Source organism: Electrophorus electricus, chromosome 21 (assembly GCF_013358815.1).
Source record: "Electrophorus electricus isolate fEleEle1 chromosome 21, fEleEle1.pri, whole genome shotgun sequence".
Classification (NCBI taxonomy): domain Eukaryota; kingdom Metazoa; phylum Chordata; class Actinopteri; order Gymnotiformes; family Gymnotidae; genus Electrophorus; species Electrophorus electricus.
In genome coordinates, this window is record NC_049555.1 from 3,601,473 (window position 1) to 3,618,835 (window position 17,363).

Consider the following 17,363-nt stretch of genomic DNA (forward strand, 5'->3'; position numbering starts at 1 on the left):
CTCTCTCTCTCTCACACTCACTCACTCTTCACAGTCACCAGCCACTTTGCAAGAAACATCTTGTACACGTACAGTAAACAGTTTACCTCATCTGCGCACAGTTTGCGTTTTAACATTTTTAGCAACGGTCGTTTTCTGACCACAGAACTACTGATATTTTTTGGTTAGCAAAGTCACTCTTAACTCATCAATGAAATTCACATTTGTAAAAAACACCAGGAACTCTGCTGTCTGACATATTAGGTAGCACGAGCACTACAGTTTGAAATTGTCCACCTACAAAATACACTTGCAAAATATCTATACCCCTAAAATACAGAGTTTACATAAAATTAAGCCAAAACATGTTGGCCACTGTGTCATATGCTATAACTGACATAATGATTGGTATAGTGCAGTGGGTAACAGTACTGCTTCTTTATGGGGGGGGGGGGTCTGCTTCAAACCCCCCAGATAAGAGTCCATGTGCAAGCCTCAGAACCCTACTCTCGCCTACCTCATGTAACATGATTGAAATTGTATAACAGCACCGGCCAAATGCGTAAATGCAGCGGTACAAATGACGCCCCTATCTCGGTTATGCCTGCGCAAATGAAGGGACCGAATTGAATTAGACCACGCTAGGAAAAGTTGAAGCGGAACTGCATTTGCTCTGCGCGCTTTGCTCCGGGCGCTTTTAGGTGTAGCACGCGTGGCGCCATGTGAGTTGTCAAAAACAAATACCGTTGTTGAGGAAAATCAGCTTAGGTGACCCACCTATCTTATATATTCGCAGAGTCCATTTTGATTTTGTAAATCACATAGTTGAGCAAAATGGTGGGGAAAATAACGCGATCGCGGCAGAGACTTCACCAGGGCGCTGTACACATGGAGGGGAGAAACCCCATTTCACTGAAGCTAGATGTGCAGCTAAACAGAGAACCAGCTCGGCCAGAACCGCACGGTAAAGCGGGTAATAACGCCAAGGACGGTGAGGTATGTGGGCTTTGCTGTTTGCCAGATGGCGGTCGTCCACATTCCTGCCTAGTTGTGTTTGGCAGTGCATCTTAATTCCTTCTTCTCCCCAATAGACGTTTACTTTCCCCAGAGGAATCTTTGCGGGGACCAAAATCACCCCCGAGGCTCTGGTACAGACTCTAAAATACGACGAGACTTCAGCGGTCCGGACAGCAGAAAGACAAAAAGGTAACCTAGGTCAACATGGTCTGCTTCAGTTTCATCACTCCTTATGCAGTACTGATCGTTTCATACCCGCTGCCGCTAGGTGGCAGTCGCGGGCTGAGGTCTGGACACCAAGGCTGCAGGCCGCCGGGTCACACGGGCGTCAGTGGCGGGTGGTCGCGTTGTGTAGACCGGGGCACTGGGACCTGCGGCTGATTAGGTCAGACTCCCCAACAGCGCTCAGATCCAGGGGTTCTTAATGTAGCTAAATGTTTGTGGAAACGCCCATTCAGACGCAGCCAGGAATAAATACAAATGTAAGTAAAATACTATATTGCCGCAATGAGAAAGATAATAAAGTGTTTGCCCAAGCAATTCCCCTCCCAGTTTGTATTTCAGTTGTCTCAGTATGCAGCGTGGCGGAAAGAGGCTTTTGCTGTATTGAGATTCATAAGGCAGTGTTGTGCTATTCTTAGCCCTTGGTAGTATATATAACTCATGCATGAAGTCTTAGTTAAGATGATTCGTAATTCCTTTCAGCATTGCTGGCCTTCAGACTGGTGAGCGTGCGCGAAAGGAGTGCTGCTTCCTTTTTATTATGCTAGAGGAAGACTTGCTTCTAGAATGATGGAAAGGCATGTGAGGGAAATAGGCAGAGAGAGAGAGAGAGAGAGAGAGAGAGAGAGAGAGAGAGAGAGAGAGAGAAGGGGGAGAGAGAGAGAGAGAGAGAAGGGGGAGAGAGAGAGAGAGAGAGAGAGAGAGAGAGGGGGAGAGAGAGAGAGAGAGGGAGAGAGGGAGAGAGAGAGAGAGAGAGAGAGAGAGAGAGAGGGAGAGAGAGAGAGAGAGAGAGAGGGGGAGAGAGAGAGAGAGAGAGAGAGAGTGAGAGAGGGAGAGAGAGAGAGAGAGAGGGGGAGAGAGAGTGAGAGAGGGAGAGAGAGAGAGGACACTCTTATGGATGTGTAAATGACACTGGTTTTCTTAGGCAGGAATTTCAATGCTTTGGACTGTATCGTTCTTCTCACTTTCAGTCACTACCTTTCTTTTTGAGGTTCGGAAATTTTTCCTATGCGTTCTGAAAGACAGCAATGAGCCTTATTATGAATCTCAGAGGTGTGTGTGAGGATGAGACGGCGTGATGTATTCCTCTGCTCCCCGTACACGTCTCTAATAGATGCAGACATTCTCTCAGCAGGCAGTGGGTCCGTATCACCATAGAACAGCCTTTATGAACCTCTGCTCGGTGTAATGTGGCGATCGGACCATTTCCGATTGGCCGTAACTCTGTACATCCGATCGGGAGCAAGGGTCCAGTTGTCACCGTGGGGACCCAACGAGTCACCAATACCAGAAAATGTAGCACAAGCTCACATGTAGATCAGGTATATCTATGGTGCTCTAATTGGTCAAGTTCCTTAGCAGCCCAGGTGTGGAGTAATTTGCCCAACTCCTGATGATTAATGCCATGACAGGACTACTTAATTAATGAATTAACTTATTAAATTTACTAATTAATACTTCAGTTAATACATCAGCTAATTTATGTCATGTAGAGTGGTGATGTTGCAGGCCCACCATGGTGAAGCTAGCAAATCACCGTCCGAGACGTAAATCATGCCCGAGTCAGTCTGCCTGTCCGCAGGCCGATCTGCTGCGACTGGCTGGATCGATCCGGCCGCTCCTCTGCTTTGACAGGACGCGAGCGCTTGGCTCTTTAATCAGAGGCATCGGGTGTCTCGCCGCGACCCCGAAAAACCGCCTCCTTAACCTCCGAATCAGCTCCTCGGAGGGGTGGGGGGCGGAGGTGTTGGCTTCCACTACCACCTCCCCATCCTAGAGAGAGGAGGGAAGGAGGCCGAACCGTGTCCATTTCCGCCAGCTTTGGGAAGACGATAGTCTCTCTGGGCAGGATGCGGTGAGGGAGCGAGAGAAAAGGGAGGGGGGATTCTACCCCTCCCTCCCTCCCTCCCTCCCTCCCTCCCTCACTCCCTCATTCCCCGCACGAAGAGGAGGGCAGGCCGCGATTGGGTTTCGAGGCGGCGGGCGGAGATGCTTATCGCACAGCTACAGCACATTAAACATGCCTGTTTTTGCTGCTGTGGTGGGTGATGCAAAGATTCATCACTCTGTCACCTTTCACCGCTGAGCCGACACCTGCTCTAGACTCGTTAAAGAGGGCTCCCACCCAAAACCTGCCACTCATCTCCCAAGTCCAGGCTTCTCAGGCGGTCTGCCGGATGTGCAGCATGTATATGCGTAAAATTGGGTGGCTTGGAAATAAGTTGTTCCATGACTTGGAGACATTGGAATAGTTTTCATGTGACTTGGAAATATGGAAATAGTCATGTGACTCAGGGCAGTGAAGTGAAAATGTACGGTGGGTCATAATCTGAATTGTTATTAAAATATTTTATAACATAGGGTATAGGGTCATTGCACTACAAGGGTGTTTGTTACAGCTGCAGGGTTAATATTGCTGGGATAATTGGTTATGGGTTGATGTGTTAACGGTTTGTGGTAGAGACCAACCTGTTCGGTTGGTCACTGTGGTAGTGCACAACCCCGCTGAGCTGGTTCAGGACCATGACTTCCTCTTGCCCAACCATCCAGCAGAAATTCATCAGGCGGTGTGGGAGTGTGTTTTGTGTGATACTATGGGAGTGTGTGTGATACTGTGAGAGTGTGTGTGACTGTGTGGGAGTGTGTTTGTGTGACACTGTGAGAGTGTGTGTGACTGTGTGGGAGTGGCCGTGTGGGTGTGTGTTCGCTTGACTGTGTGGGAGTGTGTTTGTGTGACACTGTGAAAGTGTGTGTGACTGTGTGGGAGTGGCCATGTGGGTGTGTGTTTGCTTGACTGTGTGGGTGTGTGTTTGCTTGACTGTGTGGGAGTATGTTTTGTGTGACTGTGTGGGAGTGTGTTTGTGTGACACTGTGAGAGTGTGTGTGACTGTGTGGGTGTGTGTTTGCGTGACTGTGTGGGAGTGGTGCAGTGTTCCACTTCTCTGACAGCACGTGCAAAATGTTTGAATTTCAGCTTTATTTCATCTATATGACGATGATTCTGGAAGAGTAGGTGGAGGTGGTAGCTGTGATCTTGCGCTCTACTCCTGCTGAGAATGAGATTAGTTGGGAGATTATTCTCTTGGGGTTGATGTTTATGTATGTGTGAGGAGGAGGTTCAGTAATCACACACACACACACACACATGCTGCATAAGTACCCCTATAATAATAATCATCATCACCATTTCATAGTAAATCTTTCCATCAGCATGGGGTGTACTTTTATAAACCAGTACGCCAGTTAACCACACAGGTATCCAGTGATGGCAGTTTAATATTTGAGCCCTGGCCTGACCAGCCCCTTTGGCCAGTAGTTAGCTAATAACGACTAAATAAATTGATCGGGCCTATCTCCTCTGGCGGAGGGATATTTGGCCTCTTCACCCACTGGCGAACCACTGCAGGCGTTTGAGGAAATAAGTGCAGCCAGGCGCTTTCTCAGCCAGAAGCTCAAAGTCACACCGAGCACTTACCTACCATCAAAAACCCTCGACACGGTTAAACAGGTTAGACTACTGAGAGTACTACATAATGTCTGGCTTTGGAGGAAGCACTTTACGTATGGTTAATGAGTGTATTATTTATTGATAAATAAGCAATAAAGGTGTATGTGTTTTGTTTGTGTGTGTGCGCCAGATTATTCTGGGCACGGAGAACATCTCCGTGCCCAGAATAATCTGGCGCACACACACACACACACACACACACACACACACACACACACACACACACACACACACACACACAATGTTCTTGTTTTGTCCAATGCAGATATTATTCATTCAGAGTATTTGCGTTCAAATATATGCGTTCTGCATTTGCCATCTTCAGTAACTGCTGTTTCCTGCGCGTGACCATCATTGCAATTCCAACAACCGGGGCAAAGTAGCCTAGATTTGGAAGCTGTTTTCCATTGGCTACATATGATGTTTTGGCAGCACGTTGCTTCCTTCAGTGACAGGAAGTGACCACAGAAGGAACAGTTCCGATTGGCCCTAGTTCTGGACTAAACAACTGCTGTAATGAAGCTGGCGTAAATCGCGCGTAGTCTAGCCAGGAAGCTGGCCTTGATTTTCCCACTGACTAGAGGAAACTGTAATAAATTCGACCCAGCAGACAAACGCGAGAACTTTTCCACACTGTCCGTCCTCATTTTTATGTGTTTAACATAGTCTGCTATCTTGGAGGGTAAAATGCTCCAGTAGTCTAACAGCTTAACTTCTGATGAATATTCATCAGTAATAAAAATGCAATTGGGTGCCAGTGGTGGCAGATTAAATGTTTGACTTCCTTTAGATGTTTTCTTTGGGTTAATGCAGCTTCTAGCCTGTTTAGTTAAGCAATGTGTTGTGCCATCCAAATGGTGTGCAATCGATCACGACAGAGAGATTAAACTCCCTTGCTCCTGAGGTAACATGGTCCAAATCTCATTTTACCACAGTACGAAAAGACAATCGAAAGGTCACACACACACACAGTCTCTCCATCAACTATGAAACACAAATCAGCTGTCACTTTTGAGACAAAAAAGTATACTATTTGTTAGAAGTATTTGTTCTATGGAGCAGACTTCCCTGTGGTTAGGGAGACTGATACCTGTGGTGTGTGTGTGTGCGCGTGCGCGTGTGTGTTTGTGTGGGAGAGAGAGAGAGAGAGAGAGAGTCAATGTGTGTAGGAAAATCCGCTTTTATCTTCACATTGGGCCTCTCTAGTGACTGGACATCAAGGCATCCACTCTCAGGCGTGGGAACTATATCTCCCTTACACACATACATTTCAGTTCGCGCAAACAGCCTTAAAATAACACACAAGAGCTTGCGCTCTTTCTTCGTCTCTCAAACACACAACATGCTCATATCATTTGCCACCAGTACTCGTCCTATGTCAGCTTGAAACAACACACACATCCTGTGCTCTGCTGTGCTGGGCATCGTAGCAGCCTCGCAGACTGCACTGCCTGATAGGCCTGCACCATCCGGCAGTAGGAAGCCACACGCAGCCAAAGCCTACACACACACATATCTATTCCTCTTCACGATCACATCCATGTTAGCAGGGAATTTAGTGGAGGCGCTTTTCCTCGACCCCTGAATTGCTACACCCTGCAACTCCAAATTCGGCCCGCCCCGCACTGGTCCCTCATGATGTGTTGGTAGATTGGGAGGGAGCGCTTGGATACAATCAAACTTTGTTTAAGCTGCATATCTTTAAACGGATGCGTTTTTGCTGCTGTGAGCGAACATGGGCTCGGTGCCCTAGAGGCAGAAGCCGGTACTGCAGCCTCTAGCTGCTCAGTTTCAAAACTGCTGCAGTTGTGGTTGCCGTGGGGGGTTTTGAGTTGTTCCGTTATAAACGTAAAAGAGATGTTGTAGGTATAAAACTTTTAAAAATATATTTTGCTGCAGATTTCACTGTAAATGTATCAAATTAAATAACCAAATACTGGAAACTTTTCGCCAGAATCATTTCGGTTTACAAGCAGTTGCCTCGTGTTTTCTATAGGTCATTTGCGTCAGTAAAATGTTTGCGGCTCTTTGTGCTGACGTTGATAAGAGGTTCCCGTTTTCCTGTTTTGAAATGAAGCTTATCTCCTCTGAAACAATGGTTTATTTTTAAGTGCTTAGAAAGACAAAACCGTTCTTTATAAATGTTGCTTGTAGTGATTTTTCCTTGAAATAAAAAAACTTCAGTATATTTACTTTGCATTATACTCTTTGTTTGTTTTTAAAGAAGCTTTGTTCAGTTCTCTTTGATGAATCCGATGTATGTTTTACATATAGTTGTAAATGCTCTTTACAGTGTGCATGCCACCCAACTGTGCCACCGGTAACTGTCACCTCACTTTGGTCCACACAGTAATGGAGCTTATAGTGTAGTGCCAGTCCACACAGTAACAGTAGTAACCAACTGTGTTCCGTATTGCTATAAATGTCACCAGTCCGTCGGAAACTGTGTGTTAATATACATCGTTGGTCTTGGTCACACTTGTGGAACAGCCATGTTTTTTAGGCCTTACTCAGTTCAACACTTTGGATATCTCAGCTGCACTTTGGTGGTCGGTTTCACGTGTACACGACGTCGACCGGGTCATGAGGCGCCCGGCGTAGGGGCGGTGGTAGCTCAGCGGTTAAGCTGCTTGACTTGTAATCGGGAAGGTTGCTGGTTCAAGCCCCACCACTGCCAAGTTGCTAGTGTCGGGCCCCTGAGCAAGACCCTTAACCCTCAATTGCTCAAGTTGTACTCAGCCATAATTGTAAGTCGCTTTGGATAAAAGCGTCAGCTAAATGCCTTAAATGTTAACGTGCCTCGTTTTGTCGCTGCCCCCCAGGTGGAGGGAAGAGGATGCACCAGTCGAAGAAGGACAAGATGAAGGAGAGGAGAGAGAGATGGCTGAACAGTAAGTGTCTTCTCCGTTTTTTCGTCAGTTTCGGTGCCCGCCTTTTTGAAAATCGACAAAGAAATATGTTCAGCTGAAACTCTCGCCATAACAGAGCGACACGTCACACGGACGAGCTCCCGAGTCCTCACGTGAGATGTGGTTCAGCCTGTGGTGTTGGGAAGGTCACGCAAATGACTGATTATTCAAATAAAATGATTATTTTCTGTTGTTTGAGTCCTTCTCCATGTGGTGTTCTGGAATTCTGGGAGCTGATGCACCCCGTCTGCCTCTAGCTCTGGTTCCGGCCATCCACGCCGGACCCGGCCTCGGTGCCGCTAGGCGGGCGCGATCGCCGGTACCCGAGCCGCCCGTCATCCCTGCCCTCCCTCCCTCTCTTCCCGTCCGACGCCGGAAACCGTATCCGCGGGGGCCAATCAATGCGGCGCGTAACAGGAGCCTCGGCCGAGCTAATTATAATTAGGGCCTAATGGAGATCTTGGCTCCGCGCAACCTGACGCGGGACGCTGGAGGACGTGCCGCCTATTAGAGAAAAAAACAATACCCACGGGGGTGGAAGGTGCCGATCGATTCTGCTGCTGTCCGCTGGTGGGTGTGTCGGGCGGGGCTGACCACCGCAGTTTACACTTGACCTCGATGAGGGCCAGATTTAAAGGGACCGCTCTACGAACAAGTGGGCCGTTAGGACCCCTCCCCACCCCAAACACACACACACATCCTGCGATCCCTGCCGAGGACTCGGCCCCTAGACGAGTGAGCCTGTCCTTCGATCCCGCACCCAGGCACTTTGGATTCCCTCTCCTGATGGCATCATTTTAATAGGATTTCCTTTGTATTCAGAGTGACATAAAAAACTGAGTTTTGTTCGGGGGTCGGTGTTTTCGCTACACACCCGATTAAAACCGTTTGAGGAGGGAAGACGCCAAGCTCTAACCGAGCGCGTTCAGCGCTGCAGGAGACGGGGGGTGGGAGAACCGACTGGCAGTGGGACCTGAAACGCTTCTAATTCATATTTAAAGAAGCGTCGGCCCAAACGCGCGCAACACCCACGGCTCCCCGCGGAGAGACCGGGTCAGATGCTCCCGGGGGCGCGCGGGGCAGCCTTTTCTGCATTGCGCTCCGCTCCGCAAGCAACATCGGATCATTCCGGCCACATTCAGTTCGTAGGAAGCGTGTTCAGTAAACCGCCTCGGGGCGGTTGTGTCGTTCCGGGCTCTCGAACTTGAATATTGTGAGCACGTTGACAGAGCTGACTCGATGTGCGTTTGTTTGTTTGTTTGGCCACATCTCCACAGAGATCAACGCAATTAAGCTGGCTCGCGAGCAGCAGGTGGCGCTGGCGCGCCGGAAGGCCACGCCCGTGGTGGGGGACATGAAGCCGCTGGCCGATGCCCTTCCCGAGCTCTGTCAGCTCCTCCCCTCTGTCAGAGCACACGCCCCCATCTCCGGCCTCAGGAAACAGAGAGGGTAGGGAAATTGGTGGCCGCGCCCTCGCTTCTGTAGTTTTTCCCCGTGTTTCTTCTCATTGCCCCATTCCCTTTCTCCTAGACGGACACACCCGCGCGGGCACGTTCTGTCGCACATGAGGTGTGTACAGGAGGAAGGAGAGTAGTAGGACAAGTGTTTGAATGCATGCAGGCAACTCATGAGGGGTGTGTGTCTATGTGGATAACCCCAAATAAAATGTATCATGAGAACCGGAGCATTTCTAAACAAGGCGCACACACATACACACACACACACACACACACACACACACACACACACACACACACACACAGCAAAAACACACACCACGTCCGGCTCCCTACGCTCGTTATGAGCGTTGTTGACGCTCTCTAAGACTCTCCACATTCCTTTCTGACACACACACACACACACACACACACACTGAGTGTTGTTGACGCTCCACGTTCCTCTTTGCACCGCCTGCCTCACCGTAATCCCTGCCCTAACTGTGCCACAAACTCAACATTCACGACAGACCTGAGCCCACACACGTGCTCGCCCCTCATTCCAGACCGATCCACCGCAAGATCACCCGAGTCAGACGGCGCTGAGCAGAACTGTGTTTCAGTCACCAATCCATCCTCATTTAGCCTAAACACTTCACTGAAGAGGAGATCCTGCAGTTTAGGAGGTGAAGTCCGAATGGTCTCGGCTCGTGGCGTGTTTGTGTACGTTACGAGCGTAATTAATCTACGAAGGTGGGTGGAGATTTTGGGAACCCTGCTAGTTTCCCAAGACCTGCACGGTGTTGTGTGTAGATTTGAATTCCTTACTTCTGCTTGTAGCGAGGAGCATCTCATTACTGCCAAATGTAAGCAGCGTCTCGAGGTGGAAGCGGGTTGGGGGAAAAAAAGTCGGGTTCATTTTCACAGATCTTTAAAAAATTCCACTGCGCTCGCTTGAGCCTTGTAAAGAAACAAAATGATGACTTGGCTGTAAAGTTCTCATCCAACACTGAGTGTGCGAAGTGCACACAGAGATATTTGGCTCATGTTTGCGGAATCAAAATCCTGGACTGGAAAAGTTTGCAGGCTTTAGCCTGAGTGGGCAGGGTTGGGGCCAGGCTGGATCTCTGGTGGGGGCAAGGGTGGGTCTGGAATAACCCTCTGACTTCAGGCGGAATGGCAGGATCTAAATTCCAGGATCGTCTTCAGTTTCTTTTATTATACAACCCCTCCTCCTTTTTAATATATGCCTGTTCCCACCATAATTACTGACAGCTGCTGTGTATCTAGTGGGTTGGTTAAAATGTTTTCCTTCAACATGTACTGTACTATAACTCTTTTTTTTTTTTTTTCCTTTCTCGTTCTCTCAGAGCGGTTAAGAAAAAAGCCGAACCCACGGACTACTGCCAGATGAAGCCTGCGCAGAAACGGAAACTGCTGTAAGTGTGTGTGTGTGTGTGTGTGTGTGTGTGTGTGTGTGTTTACAAGGGTTTGTATTAAGACTGTCATTCTGTGTTTTCGATTCAGGGAGGTGGAAGCCTCTCGCTTCAGTGAGGCGGTGAAAGACCCCACCTTCAAAGCCAACCCTCTTGTTGCGATTGGCGAACACCTGCGGAAACGCCTCAGACAGGAAGATGAGCAGAGCTGAACCCGCGCTGTTCCTCAACAGACTGTTCCGTACCAGACATACTGATGTAACATACACCCGACCCAACGACCTATACCCTGGCTGTGCTAAACCAAGGGAGTGTCCTAATTTAAATCTAAATTTAAACATAATTCAAGGAGCAATCCAGTCAATCTAGAGCTTCTGAATTACAAAGTCACTTTATCCTACAATGCTTTTCTGATCTGGCTTTATGTCCACACTACACTGACCTAGGCACACCGATTCATATAAAGAGAATGCATTCTACTACAAGGTACTGTTTACCACTGATCTGAGACCAGTTCTGTAAATTGCCTTAGAATTGTTTTGATGGTTGTATTTGGGAGTATAGAGCTGGCTCAGGCAACATAATGAGTACCATAACTAAATAAATAAAGTCTACAGAGGGACAAAATGTTTCAGTTCAGTGTTAGTTATGTGCACACAAATCTCATTCTCAATCCAGATTAAAGAAAATAAACCCATTTTGCTTCATTGTGTTAAATTGACTCACCATACACAGCTGCATCCAGACTGTTGCCCTCAACAGCAGTGACGATTTTAATGCTTTGAGCGTTTTTTTTTTTTTTTTTTTTTTAAATAATGGCTTTTTTGTTTTAAGATTTTGTTATAAGATGGACTACCAGCCTTCTATTAAAACAGCACAAAATTTCAGTCTGCTTGGATTTCCATGCAAGCCATTTAGAAAATAATTGGTTGTAGCAAGAACAACTTTTACTTTCAATAACGTCTTTAGAGGCTGATGATTTAAACTAAAAAGTTCTCATTTAAAAGGCTCACGCTGTAACCATAATCATTGACTTTTTTTTGTCCCTTGCAGATTTGAACTACTCCAAAATAAAAGAAAAGAAAGACAATTTAAACCCTTAATCAATAACTATAATAAAACACATGTCTATTACTTATTACATAATTATTACTCGTTTTCCATGTGTGCGTGAACTAGTGTTAAGGATAACGTGTCTCCATACTAGTTAGAATGATGATGAACGGGAACGCCGATCCTGTTGAGAGAGAGAGAGAGAGAGAGAGAGAGATCTATCTATCTATATATATATATATATATAAAAGCAAACGCAATCAATACGGTGCAGGAGTGGGCGTGTGGCCATTAGCTTTCATTAATAAACCATCAGAGGAGGGGAGAGGAGACGCGGATTGAAAAGGAGCTCCGCGTCATTGGACAAATCCGTCTGGAAGCCGATGAACTCTACCAAGGTATTAAATACGGGAGAGATTCAACACTTCATATAATGTAGTTTAATTCTGGTAGTTTAGCTAACGGTGTTACCTCAGCGCGGGAAAACGGACTATTATGTTGTTCATAGCAAGTGGGAGTTAAAAAAGTGAGTACCCCCCCCCTTTATACAGACACCCCAAAAAAACATACCATAAGCGCATGCACAAAGCTGACCTCAGATCGGCATAAAAAACACAAGCCACTGCTGATAGCTAAATTTCTTAAAGGACAAAAAAATTGTCAAATTAATATATAATATACAGTGTGTATAGAGGGTGATAAGTTACATTACATTTACATCAGTCACACGCGCGGGCGCGCGCGCACACACACACTATATATATATATATATATATATATATATATATATATATATATATATATTTATATATATATATATATATATATATATATATATATATATATATATATATATATATATATGATTCGATTTGATTTATTATATTTGATGTATTGTTTTATATACAAATATAGTTTTATTGCACTATACTATTGCTACCTTTAATTCGCCATACTTTTCGCTGCAGGAGTATGAGATTTGGAGGTTTGTTTTCTAATGGGTGCAGTCCTGACACCATACCCAGGTGCTATTAAAGAATTCGCGGCGTCCGTCTCAGAGCAGCCTGTATTTGGACCCACGCTCCCCACCGTTTGCACGAGTCACCGTTTAAGCCGTATCGTTAACCACACCGTGGCTGCTGGTCCCGAGCGCTCTGGTCAGGCGCGCGCGCGTTAGCAAGCTTCACCGCCCACTTCACCCGCGTGCAGATGATGGCCCGTGCAGCCCAGCGCTCGAGATTTGTGACGCCAAAGTGGAAAACGTGTTCGCAAGGTTCAGACAAGAGGCTACACTAACACTAACCTTGCACAGCAGACGAACAGGACGCACCTAAAACCATGCACACAGATTGTTCAACGACAGGTATATATGCCTTTAATCAGACCTTAACACTAACGGTTTCTTTAGAGTTGATAATATAGGGTTGAAAACTGTGTCGACTATTTACAATCATTTTTAGGTGGGTCAGCCAACCAAAAATAGCACACCTGCAGCTTGTTCCAGCAAAACTAGGAAACCTAAAAGACGCGCGGCGTGGCTCTGTCCGGTTGTGTGATGCTACAGCGCCACAGTTTCCGACAATATCATGGAATATTTAAAAAGTATATATGACCTACCTTTTTTTTTTTAAATACACCATGCTTTTTGAATGACAAACTGCTTCTAGCGTTCGTCATCATGTAAAGTAAATTAAATAAATGAATGAATAAAATTGCCGCCGCGCATAATTGAATTGTCTTGCGACTGGACGCTATAGCATTTCATACGCATACGCCTAATCCACCTGATTCTCTTACCCATATTCAATCAATCTGTCGTCATGCAGAAACCGATTGATTTTGTTAGACTGCTCCAGCTTTGACTCGACTCTCTTTCTGTTTAACTTTGTTTAGTCGATTTAAACTTTGCCAACTGAAGTTAGAACGGCTTAATTAGTTTTAGGTACTTCATTAATAAATAAATTGCCATTTTTGACCAACTCCAGTGTAGATTCTATAGTGCAACAGAGGATTGCGAAGATTACTGAACGCAACCTATATGTAATCTATATATGAACAAATATATTCACCTTATGTGAACAGGTGAGAGGTTTTGTAACAGAAATTCCGCCACCAGGGAATAAAACCGCGTTACCTATCTCGTGTACCAACAGGCTTGGGGCAGCCCACCTGTCAAAAGGTCGTCCACCAATGAGGCTGCGTTTAATTTTAGCGTCCGCCTCCTCTCGGTCCAATGAAATGAGCCGTGCCACAGCGACGGCCTGTAGTCCACGCCCCCCCCCTGCGATGTCCGACAGCGTTCATAGCTGTCCGTGAAATAAGCTACCCACCGGTGTACCAGGCCAATTATCCTGCCACTTTCTGCCCGCTGGCACACGCTTGCGTCTGTTTTTAAGAGTGCGTTTTAATGACGGTCACTGCCGGCGGCTTTTAACGGCTCGTTTCGTCTGGCGAGAGTGTGGACAGCGACGCTAAGCTTCGGGAATCGTTTCGTCGAGATAGCGCTCGTATCTTTAGTACCGTGAGTAACATCCTCCTTAAGACTCCAAACAAGGGCTCCGTGTCGCAGTGTGGCTGTCCTTGTTACACTGCAGCCTCTGTAGTTTACACACCTGCGGTGCTGCATCCCACTGGTAGCCCTCGCATACTCTTTGGCATTAACTTCAAATCCTCCTTTTGTTTCGGACACATCTTTTCTTCTGGTTGGCGAAGTGATTTATCAACGCTGAACGTAGTGGCACCACGATAGTCGACCGTCACATACTGTAAAAGAAATTGGTCGTGAGTTGTTGAAGTTTGAACCTGACCCCCCACCCACCCACCCCCAAAACCGAACTGTCGTCCAAGTCTACTGTCGTTGGTGTGAAATGCATGTCTGTCAACTTCACAGTTGCCGTTTTAAAAAGGGGCTGTTTCCAAATGGACTTGAGTAGGCTTATGGTATTACTTGATTACACCTGAGCACATATTTATTTGTGAAACACGTTGTTTTGCATAGTCACCCTAATCCATGTATGAGAAATGAATTAAGTGAAAATTAAATTGATCAGTGTTTTATTTCTATAGAGTGGCCTACAGTGCGTTATATTACAGCAAACGTCATTGCTACGCTACGCGCGTTTGTCGGATTCCAACCGTGTTTTTTTCTGAAGGACAAACTTCAGAAAAATGTTTTATAGGAATATAAACACTCTGAACGAGTTTACATATTCCGCGTTTTTTGAATAGAATATTGGTTGTTTTACATATTCAGCGCTATTTGAATAAAATAGTCTGTTTTACATATTCAGCGGCATTTGAATAGAATATTGGCTGTTTTACATATTCAGTGCTTTTTGAATAAAATATTGACTGTTTTACATATTCAGCGCTATTTCAATAGAATATTGGCTATTTTACATATTCAATGCTTTTTGAATAGAATATTGGCTGTTTTACATATTCAGCGCTATTTCAATAGAATATTGGCTGTTTTACTGTTTTCAACAGTAGCGCAATGTACCCATTTGACTCCAGCTTTAGCAATCGGATCATCAACACTCTCAGAAATGTCTCTGGTTCAGCGCCTCTTGGATGACCTGCTCAATTTTCCTTAAAAGCCATCTTATGTTTTCAGACATGCTGCACTGACCCACACGTGCATGTAGTGTTTTTTAAACGCTGGTCTGCATGGTCTGCAAGGCCACTTAATTATTCGCGCTGTTTGCGCTGTTCTGTTCCGTGTAGCCTTGAACTCAGGACAAACCAGTTCGCTTTTGCATTGTCGAGGCCAGGCATCATCGTCAGGTTAACTGTTCTTCTGCTGTTGTCCTTAGTTCACACACACAAGCTACTCAAGTGGCATGAGGTGAGGTGAGCTGGTAAAGTGAGTGTAACTGGCAAACATGGTTTGTTATGCACACGGTGCACAGTGCACGCTCGTAAAGTGAGTGTAACTGGCAAACATGGTTAAGTATATTTGTTATGCACACGGTGCACAGTGCACGTTGGTAAAGTGAGTGTAACTGGCAAATATGGTTAAGTATATTTGTTATGCACACGGTGCACAGTACAAATGGCACAAATATAAGAGCTCCAATATTTAACATTCTCCAAGATGGAAGAGGCCTATTGTATATATTTTTTAACCCGATCCTCTCTGAGCATCCTGACTAATACCAGACCTTCCTGGGAGTGCGACTGCCTTGATAAACTAAGTAATTCAAGCATGATTCTTTTTAAATGTCAAACTGATTCAAGCCCATCCTTTAACCATGCGCTGACCAGTATGTGTTTAATACATTGCAAGGTAAACAGTAATGGTGATGTATTATTGATGCAGTGCTGCTCTAGTTGCATGCTGGTGTCTGGTTTGTGACAATGGCATAAAGGCAGCATGAATGGTCTCCTCTGGGATTCCACTGTCATTTCTACACCAAATTTTTAATTTCTGTAATTGAAAACCCGAGAAGCTACAGCTGCACTTTTGATTAAACACACGGTGGTGTAGGAACAGTTTCTGTGCCCGGGTGCTGGAGCATTTGATGTGACTGGCGAGCACTTTGCATTCAGGCATCACAAGGATAAACAGAAGTTTAGAAGAGTGGGTTCAGAGTGTCTTAAAGGTGACAGAGTGTCTTAATTTGTAGCTTGTACAGAAAGTAAAGGCGTGCAGTGTAAACTGTAGTGCAATAGGTTAATTATTTCCTCATTCTATTTAACTGTCGCCATGAAGTTGAATAGAATGGGACAAGTGTAGTCAGTGTAAAGTTTCATAGACTGGGTTTGTTTGGGAAGCGTAAAGTTTGAGAGAGTGCGGGACACAAGCTATGTGAGCAAGGCCCAGTGAGCCCCCAGCACAGCCAATCAGGACACGAAGCCTGATGATGCAGCTAGGACAGGTATGAAATCAGCACGACAACAGACAAACAAAACACCCCACCAAGCCAAAAAGGTGAGGCATGAAGGTGAGGCCACGGAGCTGTGATTCAGCAGTACGGGGGAGAGAGAGACAGAGTGAGAAAGAAGAGCAACGAAGAAAAGAGAATGAGAAAGATATAGAAGTAGATATAGCAGATATTATAGCAAGCTAGTTTTAAGTTGTGCCTTAAGATAGATTCAATACGGCAATGCAATATAGAAAGACGAGCGTAATGACCACATTAAAAACCTTGCCCACATGTGCTGTGTGATTAAATGTTTACAGTTTTATCAGATCATTATTTCCTTGTGGCTTTGAGGCTAATGGCCCCTGGTAAGGAACGGCGTCGTTTACTGTAACGCAGCCAGCGGCACTCTGTGAGGAGGCGATTAGCGTACTGCATTAGTCACACTGCAAGTGCAAGCACGCTCCGAGCAGGATGCGTTCCACCTCGCGCCCTTTTTGCTGTGCACAGCAAAAACCTGCCAATGTTGAATTAGCACCTAGAGTGTTCGGTGTACGTCCAACCGGGCACAGATGAATACTGTGAATTCCACATTGTAGGTGGTAATTCAGCACTGGTGGTGTTTTTTTGCTGTGTGGTGATCTGGCGAGTAGGCTGGTGTGTGAACCGTGTGATTGTGCGTGAGTTTGTTTTCTCCCCAGTCTTGTTCCTGATATAGACCTGCACTGCACATTTGAACAGTGACCCTGCTGGAACACAACTGTTCTATACTAACTCGTGGCTCTGTAACTAAGCCGGTGGCTTGGGTCAGGCGCACAGAACACTAAGCTGTGCAGTGCCATGTTACCCCAGTAACAGGACTGGGAAACACCGGTGTAAACGAATGTAGATTTTAGCGCTGGACATGACGTAACTTTCAGGATAAGGAATCTCCTTAG

General features: G+C 46.0%; 2 protein-coding genes across 3 annotated transcripts in view; both read left to right on the top strand.

Annotated features, from left to right (window-relative positions):
- The first annotated feature begins 675 nt into the window (after positions 1-675).
- Positions 676-11,204, top strand: fam207a (family with sequence similarity 207 member A). 2 transcript variants are annotated; one of them, XM_027025212.2, is made up of 7 exons: positions 676-975; positions 1,071-1,185; positions 7,549-7,617; positions 8,913-9,084; positions 9,166-9,204; positions 10,442-10,510; positions 10,599-11,204. In XM_027025212.2, exons 1-7 carry the CDS (start codon positions 814-816, stop codon positions 10,717-10,719), a joined length of 747 nt encoding a protein of 248 aa, XP_026881013.2. In that variant the 5' UTR covers positions 676-813; the 3' UTR covers positions 10,720-11,204. The 2 variants fall into 2 exon arrangements, with proteins under 2 accessions (XP_026881013.2, XP_026881014.2); XM_027025213.2 differs by lacking the exon at positions 9,166-9,204.
- A 2,643-nt stretch (positions 11,205-13,847) lies between these two features.
- The window catches only part of adarb1a (adenosine deaminase RNA specific B1a), a 36,281-nt gene continuing 32,765 nt past the window's right edge, over positions 13,848-17,363 (top strand). Inside the window, exon 1 of the mRNA XM_035520722.1 lies at positions 13,848-14,081. The gene's annotated coding sequence lies outside the window, so the exon portion shown is untranslated. The remainder of the gene's footprint in view (positions 14,082-17,363) is intronic.

Coding starts and splice junctions, on each gene's coding strand:
- fam207a (XM_027025212.2), top strand. CDS start 814: ATGGTGGGGAAAATAACGCGATCGCGGCAGAGACTTCACCAGGGCGCT. Junction 1,186..7,548: donor GACAGCAGAAAGACAAAAAG/GTAACCTAGGTC, acceptor GCTGCCCCCCAG/GTGGAGGGAAGAGGATGCAC. Junction 10,511..10,598: donor GCGCAGAAACGGAAACTGCT/GTAAGTGTGTGT, acceptor TTTTCGATTCAG/GGAGGTGGAAGCCTCTCGCT.